The sequence below is a fragment of the Pteropus medius genome, unplaced genomic scaffold (genome assembly GCF_902729225.1).
Source record: "Pteropus medius unplaced genomic scaffold, Ma_sr-lr_union100, whole genome shotgun sequence".
Lineage (NCBI taxonomy): Eukaryota > Metazoa > Chordata > Mammalia > Chiroptera > Pteropodidae > Pteropus > Pteropus medius.
In genome coordinates, this window is record NW_024342471.1 from 8,078,971 (window position 1) to 8,099,484 (window position 20,514).

Sequence of the window (20,514 nt, forward strand, 5' to 3'; positions counted from 1 at the left end):
AACTTAAGACCACATCCTGGTGGTCTTCTGAACAAGCAAGCAGATTACAGAAAGCAGATGTTGGCTGTAAACGTCTCACACAAAGACAAATGTTTCCGGGGAACTCTTAGATCAAACAGGGCCTAGCAGGCAGTTTCGTTATCTGCATCCTGGTGGCTGTCAGTGCTTTCCTGGGGGCTGGCGCCTGAACATATCACTTCCCTGTGACTGATTTATTGGAAAGTTTTTCACTCCTACAGTGGGGCCCCGTAATCTAATATTTAACACCTTCGAGTGATTCTGATTCATAGTAGAGTTTAGAAACCACAGCTACAGTCTTCAGAAGTTCTGGTCTGTGGGCGTATGGTTGGGTGTACGGGTAGGGATTTTTTTTTTTTAAGACTAGAGGTGATGGAAGCAAAGAAAAGAGTTCCTCCCACCTGGGGGCAAGCAAACTGATTTAGTGGCGCTCACCAGTCGGTGCCAGATCCGGCAGTCGGTTGCTAGTGCGCAAAGCCTTCTGGGGATTGTAGTCCGGATCGCTCCCGAGCTGGAGGCGCCTGCGTGTAGGCCGCCAACTCGCAGTACTCGCTGTGGTCGGGGCTCGGGACTGGCTGCCATCTTAGTCGTGGGACTGAAGAGTCGCCGCCGCCCCGAGTCCCGGTAAACACCCGCGGGCGGACTGGGGGCAGTTCCGGAGCGAGGGGGGGAGCCCGGATAAGAGTGTCCTAGGAGAATGAGGGGTAGAAGAGTGCGGCGCGCGGGCCAGGACCCCGGAGCCGCGGCTGCCCCCTTTTCCCTCAGTGCCGGTGTCTGTGGGGGCGCGGGGAGCTCGGGTTAGTGATCTTGGCCGGTGGGTGGGGGTCGCCCAGTCGCATCGAACGGCCACTGTCGGGCTGATGCGTCTGGAACCCCCTTACCTCGCGGACGCCAAGTTGTGAGAGGGCTGGGCCGCGGCGACCACCGGCAGGGTCCGGCCCCGCGCCCTTCAGCTCCTCCCGGGACCACCCTCTCGCGGCTTGGCCTACGTGCGGGGCCCGGCGGTAGTGGCCCGCGCAGGCGACGTGGCCCTGTAAGTGGTGGCAGCCGGGCCCACCTGCTACTCGGCTGGCCTTCCCGAGACTGCTTGGAGTCCCCAGTCGCGAGGGGGTCCCAGCACAGTGACTGCTTGCCCTCTCCGCCTCCCTCCATTGTCCCCCAGCGTGGTGGTCCCTGCCCCGGCATCCTCCTTTCTGCTGGCGCGGAGTTTTGCAGACGTGGAGCTGTCATTGTCCTCCCTCCTAAGAATGCTCTTTTCTTTAGTAGAGAAAAGGAAAAAAGTAATCGTGAACTTATTCTAAGGGTCTAAACACGATGAGAACAAATCTTAGAAACTCAAATTTTCAGACTTAGATCTGAGCCGCGACTTGAAGAGATAAACAAGGTTTGCGTCCGTGGCAGTCGTTCGGCTTAAAGTTAGAGACGTAACCAGGTGAACTTGCAAACTACCGTAAATTCATGATTCTCCAATAACAACTCAACTTTCTTGGTTATAGTCTATCTTAATCTTGTTACATTTTCTGCCATTATTGTACAGCTTCCGTTTGCTTTTTTGGGGGGAAGTTATGGGGTGGGGAAGGAAGGGTGGAATTTTTCTTTGAAAATTAATGTGACACTAGAGCCAGTCATCTATCAATGCACTTAGTTTGGGTCTCCCACATCTATTCCTAATACAATTCGACCTTAGGGAAGTATGTAAAGGCAGTATATTTTTACTCTCAAAAATCGGCTAAAGGCTTGTTACTCAGCTGAAATAAAGTTCTCATGGCAGATCTGGTGAGCGCCTGCACTGTGTATTCATAGATTTGCTCAAGAAACAGTTACTTCATTTGTAAGATTTAGAAATGAAGGTAGAAATTTAACTGCTTTTTTGAACAATGAATATAAGTTTTTAGGATGTGAGTCCAAAAAGAATTCCTTCATCTTCAGCATATAAGTCAGGTTAACAAGGATGTGATAGGAAGTAAAAAACAAATTCAGGATAGCTTCTTCAGTGTAAATTATACCTACATTCTTTAGACAATAAAACATATCTTTATACCTATTGGAAGAGACAAACCAGTAGTTCCCAAATTTGACCATTAGAATAATTAGGGGAGCTTTTTAAAAGTAGAAATTCCAGGGTCTCATCATCTCCTGAGATTGATTTAGTACCTCTGGGTTGGCCCTGAATAATTTATTTTTAAAACAAGCCTCAGTTAATTTTGATGGTAGAGGAAACCACTGAGGCAAACAATACTGTGGACATACCAAGGACAGCTCAGTTCTTTGGAGGGCGGGGTGGGGGAAGGCGGAGTCCTGTTGGCCAGAGAAGGAGGCAGGACCTGACCCTGGACCTAAGTTAGGTCTTAGGTGATGAGTAGAAGTGTGATAGGGATGGGGAAAGAGAAGAACAGGGTAGGCAGAAGAAGCACCTTAATGTTGTGTGTAAATGCTTAAGATTGTGGAGGGGAAAGGGTTCAGGAAGCAGAGTGGGAAGGGGAAGGAGAGCACTATGAGACGGAGGCCAGAAAGGCAAAAGGAGGCAACTGTATGAAAAGTTCTAAGTATAATGCTAAAAAAACTTGAGTTTTATGGTCTTAGCATTAAATACAAAATTTTAAACGGAAGTGCTGCGAATACGTGTGTGTTTTAGAAAGATTGCTCTGATGATAAGAGTGAAAGGATGGAAGAGTGGCTATTGCAGAGGTCTAGGTGAGAGGTGAAAAGGCTTATAGAGTGGTTGTGGAGATGATCAAGGGATTGGGGTTAGTTCTTAACTAGTACAATATTGCCATTTGGTTGGATGAGGATTTTTTTAGCACCAGTTTGGGTAAAGGGCTCCTTTTCTGTAAAAAGAACCCATTAGCAGATCTGAATATTGCTGTCGTTATATGTGTTAATGGTATCAGTGTATTGTTCATTAGCATCTTTGAAAAATTAGAACCAGAGTGGGTGCAATTTGGAGAACTTAAAGATTAGATTGAAATTTACGACTGTCAACATTATTAATCTAAGCTTGTTGGAAGTGATTTTCTTCATCAGAAGCTTGGTATTAGAAATTTAGAGTTGGAAGAAATTGCAGAGATTATCTAGTACACAGTGGCAAATATATTTTGGTTAATGTGTCAACTCTGCTTTGAGGTAGCTTCCAGAAGCACTGCATTTGAGATGGAGTTTGGTCATATGGGTTCTCTGGGAAAGTGAGTTATGATTGATTAGTGATGACTCCTGTGGACACAGTTATGTAATGGGTGGTGAATATGCCAGGTATATGCTGTTCTTAGACTAGTCATTTAGTTTTGATTCCTTTTTTTTTTTTAAGTCCAAAGCAGGTTAAATAATTTATCAAAACTAGTTAAGAATCAGAGCTAGAACTAGAACCAAGTTTTGTAACAACTCTTAGCTTGTTATTCTCCAGTGTACCAAGATGAATGTGTGTTACCTAAAAAGCTTTTGGTATTAGACCAAAAGAAAAAAAAGATTTTTCTAGTTTGTGCCTCTTGACTGTTTAGGCAAGAGTTTAACAAGGAACTTTGGCCTAGAAGTGAGTTTTGTATTCATTCTGGCTTAAGAAGTTTGTGTTAGGACTGATAGGAAATAGTCACTTGTTTTTGATTTTTTTTTTAACTTCCTTTTTTGTTCCTTATCCCTCTCTCAATTTTGGGTTTTGGGGATTGGTTTCCTTTGTATGAGTTAAGGCAAAAGTATAGTAAGTTTATTTTTTTTCTTTCGGTATTTATAGCACCTAGCCAAATTCTGGACTCATAATAAGCACTCAGTAAAGGCATGTTGATTTTTATGGCTGTAAATGATACTGGCTTCGAGTCAATATAAATTAGCAAAGGCGGGGCTGCAGAATTGAATCGCAGCATTCTCTGGTTGGGAGGTTGGCCCTCAGCTAAAAACGTTGGGATGAAAACTAGCCTTACAACTAGAAGTACGTAGTTAACCAGAAACTGTTCCTGCTTCTGTTGTTCTTCATTCTAGCAGTGCACTATCTTTGGAAAACTGCTGCCAGCTCAGCAGTTTTGCTTCTTTTCAAAACTGGCTATACTCAGATTTTTGGAGTGTTTTCTTTTCCTATCTTTAGGAACCTGCAAATTACAGGGACTGTCCTTATGGTGACCCTAGTAAGTAGAGTATGTGTTTATATGGCCGTCATCATTTTGTGATGTAGCCATCATTCCCAGGTGGGCATCACCCCATACTGTGTAAGAGTCATTTCCCCTGACTCACCTTATCCTGCCTGCCCCAACAAAAATTATCTGTCCATGAAACTTTTTAAAAGCCGTCGTGCTGTCAGATTCCCAAGGTCATCTCTAATTTGGCGTGTTTAACCATAGAAATAATGTGTTAATGGACTTTCCTTTTCCTCTCAGGTAACATGCATTTAACAGTGGCCTTCTGGAGACAACGCCTTAACCCGAAGAAGTGACTCGTGACTCGAACAGTGAAAACTTCAGGTATGATGGTATGCCTGTGAGAGAGATTGGGGCACAGGAATGGTGCAGGGGGTGAGCCTTTGTCATAAAACTGCCGTGGGGAGGTATGGGGAGAGAGCACTGTTGATGTTAGCTACATCAGTTGGTCGAAAAATAGGCAGTTTCCACCTAGTTCTGAAACCTACAGCCTCTTCTATAATGATTAGCTTGTGAGCTGCACCGTGCTCTTAATTTGGATTCCCTGACTTCTGTTTTTCTAGTTCTCTTAGGTATACACACACTTTTCCCATTTGTGCTGTTTTATAAACATTTATATGTGTATACTTGTCTAGGCTCGTGCATGTCTGTGGTAAAAAAGTGCATGGTGCAGTGGAAAAAGAATGGAGGACTTGGAAAGAAAAGATCTGGGTTCTGATTTGATTTTGCCACCGACAAACTGTGTGATAGTTGGCAAATTATTTAATATTGCTGGGATTCATTTTATACACCTGTAAAATAGATATATTGCTCCCTACTCGCCTCCCTGGCATTCTTTTGAGGATCAAATTAAAATAGTGCATATTAAATCTTTTGGAAAACTTGAGTTTAAAACTTAAGACATTATGTAGATCTACAAGCTGGGAGAAGTTGGCAATAATATTGAAAAGGAGAACATGAAGACAGGACAGATTGACTTTAAAAGATCAGGAGAGAGAAAGCGAAGACCACTGAATGAGAAAAGAAAAGTAGAGCATAGAAAAAGTGAAGCAGGAAGAGAATAAGGAGTGAATGAAGTAGAGCAGATGAATTGGTAGATAAGAAAGATCAATAGGAAGAGTGGTCCCTTTCGTTTGCGTAACCTTAGCCTTGAGACTATTTGTTGTCATTACCACTTACCTTCCCATAAATGTCTCATCTATAGATTCTTGTCTCCACTGTAAACATTCACGTTTATTATTCACTCATTTATTGTTATCCTTTGTGTTTATTTTTTGTTAACTAATTGCCCAATAAATGCTTAGGGGCCAAAGCTATGATTTGCTTATTATGGTGTCCCAGGCTAATGCTAAAATCAAATGTGTGTTTAATCCATTCTTTTTTTATAATTATGGAGAGGGAGGAAGGAGATAGTGGGGTGCTTTGTGAGAGATACTAGGAAAGGAAATAGGTAAGAGGAAAAGCAGATAAACGAGAAATGGTAAAAGGAAGAATTCTCTCTCAGAAAATAATAAAAGGAAAGACATGAAAATGAAAAATATGTAGAGCAAAAAAAAGGGCAAAAGGAGATGGTGTTATCTACAGTGAAGGAACAAGGTAGCTTTCATTTCTTTAATGATAGTGTAATTAATACCTCACAAAAAGTAATGTTCTAGGAAAGATCATTCTTCATACTAAGTACCTTTAAAATATTTTTTAAAAGTATCCATTTCATCCTGAGCTCACAAAGTAGTTATTGGTGGGAAGAAAACTAGGCTAACATGCTTGTTACTTAAATTCTGTGATCTTAGGCAGTCCACTTAAATCTCTGTGGGCCTCCGTTTCCTCGCTTGTCTATTGAAGGTATTGAACATGATCTTTCAGGTTTCTTCTAGCTCCTTCTTTTTTTTATTTTTAAAAAATTTTCCCAAGGAGTTTATTTGGGCAGACCAGGGAACAGGGAGGCCTTGCATCTAAAAGAAGGTGTTAGGCCTCTTGGTGGTGAAGTGTGGCTCACGCTGGCGAGGAAGGACCCGGTGGGGCAGCAGGAACTTGATCTTGGAGTTGTGGAACTGCTTGACTGACAGTCGGCGGCATTTGCTGGCTGCAGTTTCCTCCACCTTCATGATCTGGATTGAGTGGGCATGGGCATGGTGCCGGGTTTCCATGTCTCATTAGCACTGGGTGATGGCGCCTGCTGTGGTCAGGTCACGGTGTTCCCGGTATATGTGGGTGCTGCTTCGAGAGTCGTAGGACAGCCAGATGCCAAAGTTCTTCATCCACAGAGGAGATTTCTGGAACACCTCCCCACAGTAGACAGTTTCCCCTGAAGACTTCATCTTCAGCTGAGACACAAAGTACCAGAAGCGAGACTTGGTGACAATATGGTTAGGTGCAAAGATGTCCATACGGTAGAGGGGTGGTGTACGGTGCTTGGGAGTGGGCAGGCAGTGCCCCACCACTTTGTATTCTCGCAGCATGCCCGAGGCCTTCATAGCCCTCTTGCCACAGTCGCCACCACCCACAAAAGGCCTAGCTCCCTCTTTGATTATACTTTGTGCTTCATGTGCTGGCTCACTAATTTTTCAAGGCTTTGTTAATATAACAATGTAGGACTGGTCTCAGAAATATAATATAATATTACATCCAGTGCTTTATAAATGAGAAGCCATTTAAACATAATAGGGAGACTTGTAGGAAACCTACATATAGAAATGTTAAGTTTGTTATATTAAACAAGCATTTTTAAAAAAATTCTTTAATGTCACCACATATTTGACCCCTTTTACCCCATCTACCTCCCTTCTTCCTCCTCCCCCCCACCCTCTGGTCTGTTGTCCATGTTCATGAGTCTCTGTCTTGTTTGTTTGTTGCATTTAGGTTTATATCCCACATATAAGTGATATGTGGTTTTCAGCTTTTTCTGTATGGCTTATTTCGCTTAGCACAATTATCTCGAGGTCCATGTGTCGCAAATAGCAGTATTTCATCTCTTCTTATGGCTGAGTAATATTCCATTGTATATATGTACCACAGCTTCTTTAGCCAATCATTTATCATAGACACTTTGGTTGCTTCCATGTCCTGGCCACTGTGAATAATGCTGTTATGAACGTCAGTGTGCAAATATCTTTTCAGATATCTTTAGGGTAAATACCCAGAAGAGGGATTACTGCATCATATGGTAGATCGATTCTTAGTCTTTTAAGGAACCTCCATACTGTTTTCCATAATGGCTGTACCAATTTACGGTCCCACCAGCAGTATATGAGTGTTCCTTTCTTTCCTGCATCCTCTCCAACATTAGTTATTACTTGTCCTGTTGATAACAGCTATTCTAACAGTGTAAGGTGATATCTCATTGTGGTTTTGATTTGCATTTCCCTAATAGCTAGTGATGATGAGCATCTTTTCATATGATTGTTGGCCATTTGTATGTCTTCTTGGGAGAAATGTCTCTTCAGCTCCTCTGCCCATTTTTTGATTGAATTGTTTGTTTTATTATTGTTATTGAGTTGTAGGAGTTCTTTATATATTTTGGATATTGGTTCACTATTGATCTTAGTGGGGAGTGTAGACTGAATGTGGTCTGAACATCTTAACTTTTCTAAAGAGAAGCTAGAAATCCAGATTTTGTGAGAAATCTTTATTTTTAAACATTGGCGACTTATGAATTCATAATATAAATACTGTGGGTCAAACAAATCACCACTGTGGGCAGAATTTGTCTTGTGGGTTACCGCTTTGCAACCTCTGATCTGGGGCTTGACTTTTTGCAGCATAACCCATGTTCACTGCCCTTTGGGAAGAAAGTCTTTACCCACATAAAGATTTAAAACAGTTCAAGCAATACCTCAGTCTATACCTAACACACTGGGGCTGAATGAGGGGTATGCAGAATAATTATTAAGGCAGAAAGGAGAAGGGAAGTTATTTAAGACGGATTCAGAATGAGCAAGAGTGTGGAGGCAGGAATGGATTTGAGGTGGTAGAAGTGCTGTGAATTAGATTAGTTGGAGTTTTAGATTAGTCTGAAGGGGTTTTTTGTGGGCCCAGTAATAGGAGAAAGTTTGCAAAAATTAAGAGACCGGCTTAATTTTAAGTCCTATTGGCTAATTGAATGAAATGATATTTTGTGAAGATGTATTTGATAACATTGAAGTCTACAGTATTTACTAGGGTTGGTGGGGTCTGGAGGCAGGGAGACCAGGCTAGGGAGGTGCTAACGGGAATGGAAAGGAAGGGACAAAAGCTTGTATAGGAGACAAAAACTTGTATGTGGGTCACCGTGTAACAGTGGGAATCTGTAGTAGATAAAGAGGATCAATTTTGAAAGCTATTCATTTTTTGGTAAAAACTGGAGTATGTGAGGATGATACTGTGTGTACAGGCTATCCCTGTTTTTTCATGTTGTGAGTTTTGCTTCATTACTCTCTTAGTCCCAGCACACTCCTTAATGATGGGTCACATAATCTTAATTACCCAGTTTGCACAAGTAGAATAGAAAGAAAAGAAAGGATCAAAGAATATGATTTTTTAGGATTATTTTCACCAGGCTTTTTGTTCTGTTGACACTTTTTCATGAAAATTTTCTAGCTGTACACAGGGAAGTTATTCTTTATTTTTGGCTAAAATTGTGAAATGTAGTTGTCATAAGTAGTAAGTAAGCTGAAAAGCGTGTTAGGTATAGCCTGAATAGTAAGAATATTTGAGCTATAGCACCATTTCCCTCATTGATGGATAAGAGTACTGAACTGGGCCTCTGAAAAGTACACAAAGTTGCCGTCATAGAGATCCTGCAATAGGGTCAAATTGAGTTAAATCTAAATCTCATTTAATGGAGAAGGGATTTTTTTTTTTAACTTTTGAAGCATGATCTGACCTAGTTTTTGTAGTTCATTTGTTCTGAAAATTAAAAGGGATTTTCAGTTGGTTCATTCAATTATAGATCTGCTTTGGAAGTGGGAAGGAGAGAACATGGGAGAGGGATTAGCTACATTTGCTTCTGTAGAATGTTAGTAGTCAAAGAGAAATCTCAAATTATCTTTTGCTGTTCTTGAATTTTTTGGAGGAAAGATATTTGCTATAGGTGAATTAAAAACTGTATTCTGTGTATATTGAAATGCGCAGACTGTAACTACTGCTTTTCATTGTCCAGATGTTGCTTTCATCTCTTCTCCCTTTGTTTTTGTCCTTGAGAGTTTATACTTTTTTATTCCTTTATTTCATTTTGCTGGGGTTTCAGGATGGAATGGAGGTGGAGCATCTATGTTCAATCTGCCCTGTTTTTTAAAACTATATGTATTGATGTTTTCATTTGTAGGAAAAAAAATGATGAACTTATCTGTCCTGATTATTTTTTTGTTTCTTATTGTGGTAAAATAATATGTACATAAAATTTACTGTTTTAACCAGTTTTAAGTGTTTGGTTCAGTGACATTAAGTACATTCACATTATCGTGTAGTCATGCATCTCCAGAACTTTTTCACCATTCCAAACTGAAACTTTGTTCTCATTAAACAATAACTTACATTCCTCCTCCCCTAGCCTCTGGTAACCACTAAGCTACTTTTGGTCTCTAGAATTCCACTATTCTAGGTACTTCACATAAGTGAAATCATACAATATTTGTCCTTTGTGTCTGGCTTATTTCACTTAACATAAATAATGTCTTCAAGGTTCATGTTGTAGCATGTAACAGAATTTCTTTTCTTTTTAAGGCTGAATAATATCCTGTTTTATGCGTATATCACATTTTGTTTACCCATTCATCCATTGATGGACACTTGGGTTATTTCTACCTCTTGGCTATTTTGTGAATAATGATGCTATGAATGTGGGTATACAAATATCTGTTCATGTCCTTTCTTTCAGTCTTCTTAGATAGTTGCTAGATCATGTTGTAATTTTATGTTTAATTTTTTGAGGAACCACATTACTGTTTTCCGTAGCAGCTATACCATTTTGCATTCCCATTAACAGTGCACAAAAGTTTCATTTTCCATACCCATGTCAACATTTACGGTTCTCTGTTTTGTTAATAGTAGTCATCCTTATGAGTGAAGCGCTATCTCATTGTGGTTTTGCTTTGCATTTTTCTAATAACTAGTAATATTCAGTATCTTATTTTTATTTGCCATTTGTATATCTTTGGAGAAATTTCTATTCAAGTCCTTTGCCCATTTTTTAATTGAGTTGTTGGGGGTTTTTTGGGCGTCTTAATAATTTTCCAGGCTGCTTGCTGCCCATGTCTTTTCTGCATCTGGGTCTACTGCTACTCCTCCCCATTTCCTATTGTTGACAGAGCTACTAGAAAGAACCATTTTCTCCAAAACGGTCCCTCAGTAAATGTTTGATGGTTAGAGGTTAAAGGTGAAGGTTGGTTAGGGCAGAACCTTCATTAAAATTTTCTCTAGTTTTGGATTTCACTATTCTCTTAACCATTTACTTGGTGGGGTAAACGTTTATAAAAGATTAAGCTTTTAGGCAAGGAAGTCCCTTTGTCACTTAAATTTTATTTTACATAAGGAAAATATAGTATCTTATTAAAAGAAATTTTATTCTTCTGTTAGAAGACTAGCTGTTTACCTAAGAAAGTACGGTCAGCCTGAGGTATACAAACAGAATTACCTTTTTCTAATTCTGAAGGAAAAAAAAAATCTGTTTCAGTCATTTCAGTGAAATTCTGAGACTGCAGTATTTGTTATTTTTGCTTTTGTTTTCATCAAGAGAGGTTTGGGAGTGAGCCTAAATTCAATATATGTTTTAATAATTTCTAAAAGGACCAAAATGAATAAGTTCAAGTATAGCAATGACATAAATGTTTTTTGTTTCCCTTTTATCTTTTTTGGCTCCTTTATGGAACCATGGTTTTAAAATCATGAAATTAGCACTGAGAGAGCTCAGTTTTGGGCCAGATCTTCTGTTGTGACCTTGGACAGTCCATTTTGATTGTGTAATTTGTCTTACTGACTTGTAAGAATTCTTTTGTAAAAATTCTAGCTATAAATCCTGTCAGATATGCATCTTATGAATGTGTTTTTCTAGCCTTTTGTTATTCTTCATTTTCTTAATAATGTCTTTTGAGGAGCAGAAGTTTCTAATTTTGATGAAGCTTAATTTCTCAATTTTTTCTCTTATGGATGGTACATTGGTGGCATATGTAAGAATTATTTGCCTATTTGAGCAATCCATTTAACTTTCCTGGATTTCAGTTTGTTACCCTGTGAGAACAAAAAAGATGTGTGTGGTATTTTGCCTTCTTTGGAATAATAATTTTATTCAGTTCTTTTTCAGATTCAGTCAAAGTAGAGGGGGTAGTTTTGGAGTACAGTAGTAAGGGGAATATCTGCAGACCCAAATTTGTTTGGAGTGTACAATTGGCTTCGCTTTCATAATCCTATTTGTTTCCTAATGGGTAAGTGGTAATTTGTCCCGCCTCTCCCTTCCCCAGTATTTAGGATTCTTGGTGTAAATGGTTCTCTGAATTTTTTTCTGGGTTTTTAATACAGTCTGAGTAATGGTGCTTTTTTACTTCTTTTAATACAAATGCATTAATTTGTTTCTTAAGTGTACATTACTCAGTCATTCATTATTGACATCAGTTTACTTGATAATTCTTAAATGTTTAGGAATGATAGCTTGAAGGGTGGGGATGGTGGCCATCGGGGTCTTGTATTTTGAGAAGAATTCATGGGTATTGAGAGATGATCAGAAACGAGTGTGTTGGGAGCCAGGAAATTCAACTTTATATATAATTAGGTTGTATAATTTCACACAAGCATTGTTTGCAAAAGATAAATATTTCTCGTAGCACAGTAGTTATATTTATTTATGGCATGTTAATTCCTTTAAACTCCAGCAGTAAGTAGTCAAAGCCAGGAAACAACTTGTAATAGTAGCTAAGATTAAAATGTTTGTCAGAAAGCTGTTTGGAGAACAGGGAAAAAATTGACTTCTAGAATACTGGGTACAGAGTTCAAACCAGCAAATGAATGCTAAAAGTTTGATTCTGGTGCCAATTTCCTTAAACTTTGTTTTCATACTGTTGAACCTTGAAAGTTGTACCTTCCTGTTTGCCTCATTGAATAAAATAATTGTCATTTTATGTAGAGGCTTTAGAATCCACACTGATACATTTGGTTGGAAAATAGGAAATGAGCTTGCAGTGAACTGAGATCTTTACATGTTGTTCAGAGCCAAGATCTCACTGTTGTCGGGGAGATAGTGGTCCACATTTTACCTCCCTGTTAACGTAAATTTCCCCAGTAAATAGGAAAGCAGCTTTTCCCCATCATGAGTGGGTTTGAGTTCTTCTATCTTCTTTCATTGAGAAATTAGGTTATGGAAATGAGTATTTACCTTTTACCCCAATCCAGAAGAACTCTTATCTCCTCTGACAGTACCTTCAGCAACTCCATAAATCAAGGTCAGCTCCTTTGTTATTATTAGCGGAGAATCATATCTAAACATTGTTCCTTCTAGTTATTCTCTGTTATTATGGCCCTGCAGAGCAGGATCTAATTATCAACCCAAAAGGATTGCATACACAGGAATCATCAGCAACTCTGGTTCTGCTTCCAACTGGATTAAGGCTGGAGTTCATTCTTCACAGTAGTGGCTGGTGAATGAAGACAGATTTTTCAAAACTAATCCTTTGATACATAGCTCTTTCACTTGAGTGGTGATTTGGAAACATGGCTGAGTGGCCCTACCCAAGGGAGATGACTCTGTTTGTAGTTGCCATTTATGCTTCTGTATTTTATTTTATTTTTATTTTTATTTTTTTTTAGGTGAGGCAACCCTTGGTTAACCTCACGGATTGCAAGGACCTTGTCAGTTTACAATCCCTTATTTGTTTGTTTGTATATTTTTTACATGCCTACAGCACCTGGTCTTCCTAGGTGATCTCCCATCCAAGTACTAACCAGGCCCAACTCTGCTTAGCTTCTGAGATCAGACGGGATCGGGCTTGTTCAGGGTAGCATGGCCATAGACTGCTTCTGTATTTTAATAAGGCTGTTGGAGGGTTTGACTTCATTAGGTTTTACTTTGAATAACACTGTGTATTTGAGCCCTTTAAACTCTACTTTCTGCTTCAGTAAGCAGTTTTTCTCCTTACTGGTTTTGTATGTTTTCTGTAATGTCTTTTTGGTGACCCTTAAGAAAATATAGCCCAATATTAAACTACTGAAAGTTTTTCTAGGTCAAAACAGATGTGGCCTATAAAAATAACTGATTGTTAGATATGTTATTTCTGAAAATAAACCAAGCAAATGTCATAATATCCTATTTGATAATTTACCTACAGATAGAGTACATATTTTAAAATAAGGCTAGAAATGTAGTTTGCCTGTTGGTTGCGTCTGGCACAAGTTGTTACTGAAATAATCTTGTGAAATGTGTCTTTTTTCACATTTTTCTTTCTACTGCCTTTCAGGAAGGTGTTAAGGTTAGTTTTTACCTCTGGTAATGTTTTAGCACCTTTTTTCTGCATTAGACATTCTATCACATTTTTCTAGTGTGATAGTAAACATTACTCAAAATAAATGATATAAAAGTGTTAAGAACTGATCCTATTTCCTTTGTAACTGATGGGCTAATAGGTAACAGGTTATTTTAATATTCTATTAGATCTTAGATTCAAATTGATACCTTTATTGGTTCAAGTTTACTAAGTGAAGATATAAACTGTACACCACTGTGCTTGACTGTGAAAGCTTTTTAAAAAGTCATTTTAAAAGTCAATTATTTTCCATAGGAAATTCATGCAGAGACTTTCATCTTCACCTCTGTTTCTTATGAATTTTAAAGCTGAGGATGGAGGTAAAGTTGAATTCGGCTTTAAAAATTGAGAGGAGGAAGGTAGAGGAGGCAAAAGAAGGATAGATTGATTATAACATGAACGAGAAATTAGGAAAGCTAGGTTAAACTAGCCGTGAGGTAATAGATTTAGAAGGAGGTGCTAGGAAGGAAGAATGGGTCCTGGAGCCAACTCCCCAAAATAGGAGATGTAAGCCATTTTTCTTTTTATTGTAGAAATCACATTAACAGCATTTTTTTTTTTTTTTTTTGGTCATTCACATTGGGAAGATGTTTTATTTTTTGCAAGTTTATTGAGATATAACTTCATAGAATTCATCCTTTTCAGGTACACGAGTCGTTGAATTTTGACCAATACTTGCAGTCTTTACTTGTGCTCCTTGTAGTCATCTTGCTCTAATTCCATCTTCTTGGAAGCACTTATGTGTTTTCTTCCCAGTAGTTTTGCCTATTTCAGAATGTCTTACATAGGGTGTATTAGTTTCCTGGGACTGCTGTAACAAATTACCACAAACTAGGTAGTTTAAAACAACAGAAAAACTTTATTTCTCACAGTCTAGGAGTCTTAATGGCCAAAATAAGGTGTCAGCAGGGTTGGAACCTCTCAGAGGAAAATCTGTTCCATGACTCTATACTAGCTTCTGATGGTTGCCTGCAATCCTTGGCATTCCTTGGCTTGTATACACATCTCTTCAGTCTCTGCCTCCATCTGTACACGATCTTCTCCCACTATGTTTTCACATCATCATTACTCTGTGTATGTCTCTATGAATTTAGGGGAAGAGTAGATGAACTCAGTGAGAATTTTAACAAAGAGATAGAAAATATAAAAATGGAGATAGAAAACAAAAAAGAACCAGTCAGAAATGAAGAATACAATAGCTAAAATGAAGACTACATTAGAGGGAGTCAGTAGTAGACTAGATGAAGCAGAGGATCAGATAAATGATTTAGAAGATAAGGTATCAGAAAATACCCAATCAGAACAGCAACAAGAAAAAAGAATAAAAGAAAATGAGGATAGTTTAAGGGACCTTTGGGACAATATCCAGCATACCAACATCAGCATCATAAGGGTACCAGGAGAAGAGAGAGCAAGTTGTTGAAAACCTATTTGAAGAAGTAATGATGGAAAACTTTTCTGATCAGCGAAGGAAATAGACATACAAGCCCAGGAAGCACAGAGAGTCCCAAAAAATTTGAACCCGAAGAGGCCCACACCAAGACATATCATAATTAAAATGCCAAAGAATAAAGATAAAGAGAGAATCTTAAAAGCAGCAAGAAGAAAGCAGTTAGTTACTTACAAGGGAGCCCCCCCATAAGGCTCTCAGGTGATTTCTCAGCAGAAACTTTGCAGACCAGAGGAACTGGCATGAAATATTCAAAGTAATGAATAGCAAGGGCCTACAACCAAGATTACTCTACCTAGCAAAACTATCATTTAGAATTGGAGGACAGTTGAGGAACTTCCCAGATAAGAAAAAGCCAAAGGAGTTTATCACTACCAAACCAATATTAAAAGAAATGTTAAAGGAACTTGTTTAAGAAGAAGATGAAAAAAAATTTAAAAATATGTATAATAAAATGGCAATAACTACATATCAATATCAACAATTATTTTAAATGTGAATGGATTAAATGCCCCAATCGAAAGACAGGGTGGTTGAATACAAAAACAAGACCGTTACATGTGCCGTCTACAAGAGACTCACTTCAGATGGAAAGAAAGTAAAGGGTTGGAAAAAGATATTTCATGAAAATAGAAAAAAAAAAAAAAAAGGGCGATGGTTCCATAGTGTAGCAGTTAGCATGTCTGCTTTATATGCATAAGGTCCTGGGTTCGTGCCCCAGTGGAGCCACGGTCCATGGTCTATGGCCATGCCACCCTGAACAAGCCCAATGTCTGATCTTGGAAGCTAAGCAGGATCGGGCCTGGTTAGTACTTGGATGGGAGACCACCTAGGAAGACCAGGTGCTGTAGGCATAAACAAACAAATAAATAAGGAAGGAAGGAAGGGAGGAAGGAAGGAAGGAAGGAAGGAAGGAGGGAAGGAGGGAAGGAAGGAAGGAAGGAAGGAAAAAGCTGTGGTAGCAGTACTTATACCAGACAAAACAGACTTTAAAACAAAGGCTATAACAAGAGACAAGGACCCAGTAATCCTGCTTTTGGGTATTTATCCAAAGAAAACCAAAACACTATTTTGAAGGGATATATGAGTCCATATGTTCATTGTAGCATTATTTACAGTAACCAAGATATGGATGTAACCTGGAAGTTCATCAGTGGATGAATGGATAAAGAAGAGGTAGAATGAATACACACACACACACACACACACACACACACACACACACACAGAATGGAATACTCAGTCACAGAAAATGAAATCTTACATCTGCAAAAACATAGATGGACCTATAGGATATTGTGCTGAATGGAGTAAGTCAGACAAAGACAAATGCCGTATGATTTCACTTACATGTGGAATATAAAGGACAAAATAAAACAAACTCACAGATACAGAGAACATTCTGATGGTTGCTAGATGGGAGGGGATTTGGGGTGGGTGAAAAAGGGGACGGGAATAAGAAGTACAAATTAGTAGTTACAAAATCGTCATAGAGATGTAAAGTATAGTATAAGGAATATAGTTTACAATATAGTAACTGAATGCTGTCACTTGGGTGCTAGATTTATTTGTGATGAACACTTTGTAAATTGTATAGCTGTCTGATCACTATGTTGTATACCTGAAACTAATACATTATTGTATGCTAACTGTAATTGAAAAAAAAATGTTAAAAGCCACATGATGCTTAAATTATTACTGAATGTAAAGTAAATGTACACAACCTTGTATGTGAATTCTAAAAACTTTAGGATAGATCCGAAGCATGGTGGGTTAATGCTCTTTTATGAGTTTTCTTGTTCATGTAATTTAGAGCAGAGATATTACTTTACCCTAGTACTTAGCCAAAATTATACCTTGGCTTCTGTTTTTCTGTTGTTGTGTAATAAATTATCTCAAAACTTAGTGACTTAAAAATAACAATTATTTATTATCTCCTGCAGTTTCTGTGGGTCAGAAATTTGGGAGTAGCTTGGCTGAGCAGCTCTGGAGTCGGTTTTCTCTTTAGATTATAGTAAGATGTCAGGCAAGGCTGCATTCATCTGTAGTCTTTACTGGGACTGGAGGATCTCCTTCCAAGATGCCTCATTCATGGCTAGCAAGTTGGTGCTGGCTGTCGATGGGAGGCTTCAGTTCCCTTTCACCTGGCCCTCTCCATCGGACTGCTTGAGTGTCCTCATAGTGGAGTGGCTGGCTTTCCCCAGAACAAGCAATTCCAGGGATCAAGGAAAAAATTGTAATTCCTTTCATAACCTAGCTTTGGACATAGTACACTGTCATTTTATATTCTGGTGGTCATACAGGTCAATGTTGACCAACATTGTTTCAATGTGGGAGGGGAATTGCATAAGTCTATGAATATCAGGAGAAGAGAATTATTGGGGGCCATCTTGGAGGCTGGCTACCATAGCTTCTAGACTTTTAACTGGCCAAGAGTTCAAATCTTTTTATATATTATTCCTCTTTTCATCTGAATTCCAAGGGTGCCATCCCTGGTTAGTTGGTTGGCTTGTTTTCTCTTCACGTTTCCCTGTTATGAATATGTTTTATGTTTACAAGGTTGTATAGTTACCTCAAAATTGTTGGCTTTTGAGATAAATTATTTTCATTTGTTTTTTTCACTTAAATACCTTTCTACTTTTCACGTTGTCCGTGATATTGGTCAACTATTAATTGCATTATGTAGCGTCTCTTGGATTTTCTAAGGAAGACAGTCATATTGCCTATGAATTACAAATTTTGTTTCTTTCTAATATTTATAACAGCAGATCTGGGTCTTGGTACCCAGTTCATCGATTTTTTTGGTCAATTCTTTTTCTACTGTATTATTTTTCCCTTTGTACCCAGTTTGTTGACCAAACTTGAACAAATCCCCTATTCTCATCCTATTATCTTTTTCGCCTACAGTGCTTCTCTTCTATGGCATCTTGTCTGAATTCCCCTGCTCCACAAAGTCAAAATAAGTTACTATTCCGTACTCATAATACTTGTACATATAGAGAGGAAGGTGTCAGTTTCCTGCAATTCTGATTATATTATGGCTTTCGCTCACATTTGAAATTTGTAAATCTATGACATTTACCATTATGATGGGAAACTGTGTAGTGTGTATTCAGTGGTTGCTTTTATGTTGTCACATAAAAAAAAATCTTTTGTAACTTCACTTATTCACAAGTAGATGCTCTTTTGCATAGGTTACTAGTTTTCCCATTTATTTGGAGAAATGATGAACAGTGGTGAGTGCTTAGGATTGTAATAGATATTTTTAAGCTTTTTAATGTCTCAGTAAGAAAGGTATCCTAAATTCAGGTTCTTCTGAGGTGTTAGAGAAAAATTTACCTTGAGTAGCATAACTTTTTATGTTTATTTATTGATTTGACAGGTATTTGAGGCCTTACTATTATTATGTTTCAGACACTGTGTTAGGCTCTAGCAGTGTATAAACATGAATTGCCCTTGACCTCAAGAAAAGTTTCGTAGATGAGGGTAAAGGAAGTCAAATATATGGTAATGGAAGGAGATTTGACTTTTGGTGGTGAACACATAGTGCAATATACAGATGTACACTTGAAACCTATGTAATTTTATTAATCAGTGTCACCCCAACAAATAAAAAAAAATAAACTGTAGAAAAACCAATTTGAAAGAGGAAGCAGATTTGCAAACAGGTAAGAAACAACTGTCGAACACTTACTAGATTTAAAACTGTTTATAGCACTTTGTAGGTATTATCTCAGTCTTTAAAACAAAACTAAAATTATCCCTGTTAAATGACGAAAGTATAGCTCAGAGATTCAGTAATTTGCTCAAGTTTACACAGTGACAGTGCTGAGATGTGTATCTGGATCTGTCTGACTCCAAAACCTACACACTTAATTACCATGTTATAATATCTCCTAGAATATATGCTATAGAGTTGATCAGAAGTTCATTATTTTTGCATTAGAGTTTAGAGAAGGCTATCAGAAGAGATGTTTGAGCAGAATGTTGAAAGATAAGAGAAGACCAGGTGAATGGGAATTTAGGGAAGAAGTGGAGCAAATTTTGAACAGAAGGATTGGAATAAAGTAAATCACAGATGTATTAAACAGATTGCATGTTGGGGTACAATGAATAATTCTGTGTGGTTGGAGCATGGGGTATGTATAGGAGAGTGGCAGGTGAGATAAGACAATAGGCAAGCCATTATTATGGATGTCATCAGAAGTGTAGGGAATTCACCTGAAATATTATTTTTACAACACTTTGTAGATAGATTGGGGTAAGACAAGGAGAAATGTTGAAATTAGTATGATAGTACAGGGAGAGCCAAATGAAAAGAGTAGTAATGAAGATAAAGAAGGTATAAAAAATTTAATTACAGTATCCAACTGTTTTATTCTAATGTCTTGAGGAGTTTCCGAGTTTTTAGCTGTGATGGTGATGTGTATAGGGTGTCCTCAAATAGTACCTAGTTTTTTCATTTTGATGCTTGAGAAGCAGGGGTTGATAAACTGGCCCATGGGAGGAATCTGGCTCTCTGCCTGTTTTTTGTAAAGAAAGTTTTATTGGAACACAGTTCCATTCATTCATTTAATGTGTTGTCTATGGCTGCCATCATACTACAATGGCAGTTGAGTAGTTGTGACAGAGCATATGGCCCACACGGTATAAATATTTACTTTTTGGCCCTTTACAGAAACTTTGCAGACCCCTATTTAAGAATGAAGGCATTCTGTGATCTAATAACTAAAGTGAATGTAATAGTACTTAATATTGTAATTGTCATTGTTAATTAGGTGACTGACCAAATCGGTCATTCAGAATCTACCCATAATGTATTTGGAAATTATATTAGCCTTTCTCAAATTGCAGGGTTTCTTAGGTAATGGAGATTTACATATTAAGACATTTATGAAAATAACGTAAAACTCAACTGTGCAGTCAGGTCTCATAGGGAAAACATGACATGCTACCCAGTCCTCACAAGGACCAAAGAGTAGTTTAACGTTGTAAGTTATTTAAAATTACATCATAGCTCTGGCAGCCAAATTATTTTGTTAGCCTGGCAGCAGCAGGTATCAGATGATCCCTTTTCTAGTGCTCTGACAAACTGAAATCTGTGTATGGAGCTTGTATTTTCAGATTATTCAAGAGATGACCAAATCGGTGTAGCCTGTCTCCATAGTATAGGCTGTTACTGTTGGGAAGAGTTTTTATGTTCCTTCTTTTCCCTGTGTTATTTTTAATGACATTTTGTTTCATGTACATAGTAGTTATCTTTATCTCTCCAAGGATAAATATAATTTTTAAAAGTTTTCTTTGTTTTTTTTTAAGGATGGGAGACTAAAAATCATACTGGGAGCATTGATTGTGCATGTAGGGAGGACAGGGCATGTAAACTGAGAATCTCACTATGGGGGTTATCTGGTGGACTATTTGGGGGACTTCATAAGAAGAA

At 38.3% G+C, this 20,514-nt stretch overlaps 2 protein-coding genes and 2 pseudogenes across 3 annotated transcripts in view; 2 read left to right on the forward strand and 2 right to left on the reverse strand.

The window, feature by feature from the left end:
• The window catches only part of ITCH (itchy E3 ubiquitin protein ligase), a 145,485-nt gene that overhangs the window by 39,229 nt on the left and 85,742 nt on the right, over nucleotides 1-20,514 (forward strand). The window contains exons 1-2 of one of the 2 annotated variants that reach the window (XM_039864106.1): nucleotides 494-642; nucleotides 4,380-4,463. The gene's annotated coding sequence lies outside the window, so the exon portion shown is untranslated. Of the gene's footprint in view, nucleotides 1-493; nucleotides 643-4,379; nucleotides 4,464-20,514 lie in introns of those variants that run through there. The other variant, XM_039864107.1, reaches the window with a different exon arrangement.
• Nucleotides 6,091-6,613, reverse strand: LOC120603568 (60S ribosomal protein L18a-like). The gene is given in 1 exon segment (XM_039864114.1): nucleotides 6,091-6,613. A coding segment is annotated over 1 exon segment (522 nt). The 3' UTR covers nucleotide 6,091.
• On the reverse strand, nucleotides 12,998-13,116 carry LOC120603998 (uncharacterized; annotated as a pseudogene).
• On the forward strand, nucleotides 15,813-15,928 carry LOC120604145 (uncharacterized; annotated as a pseudogene).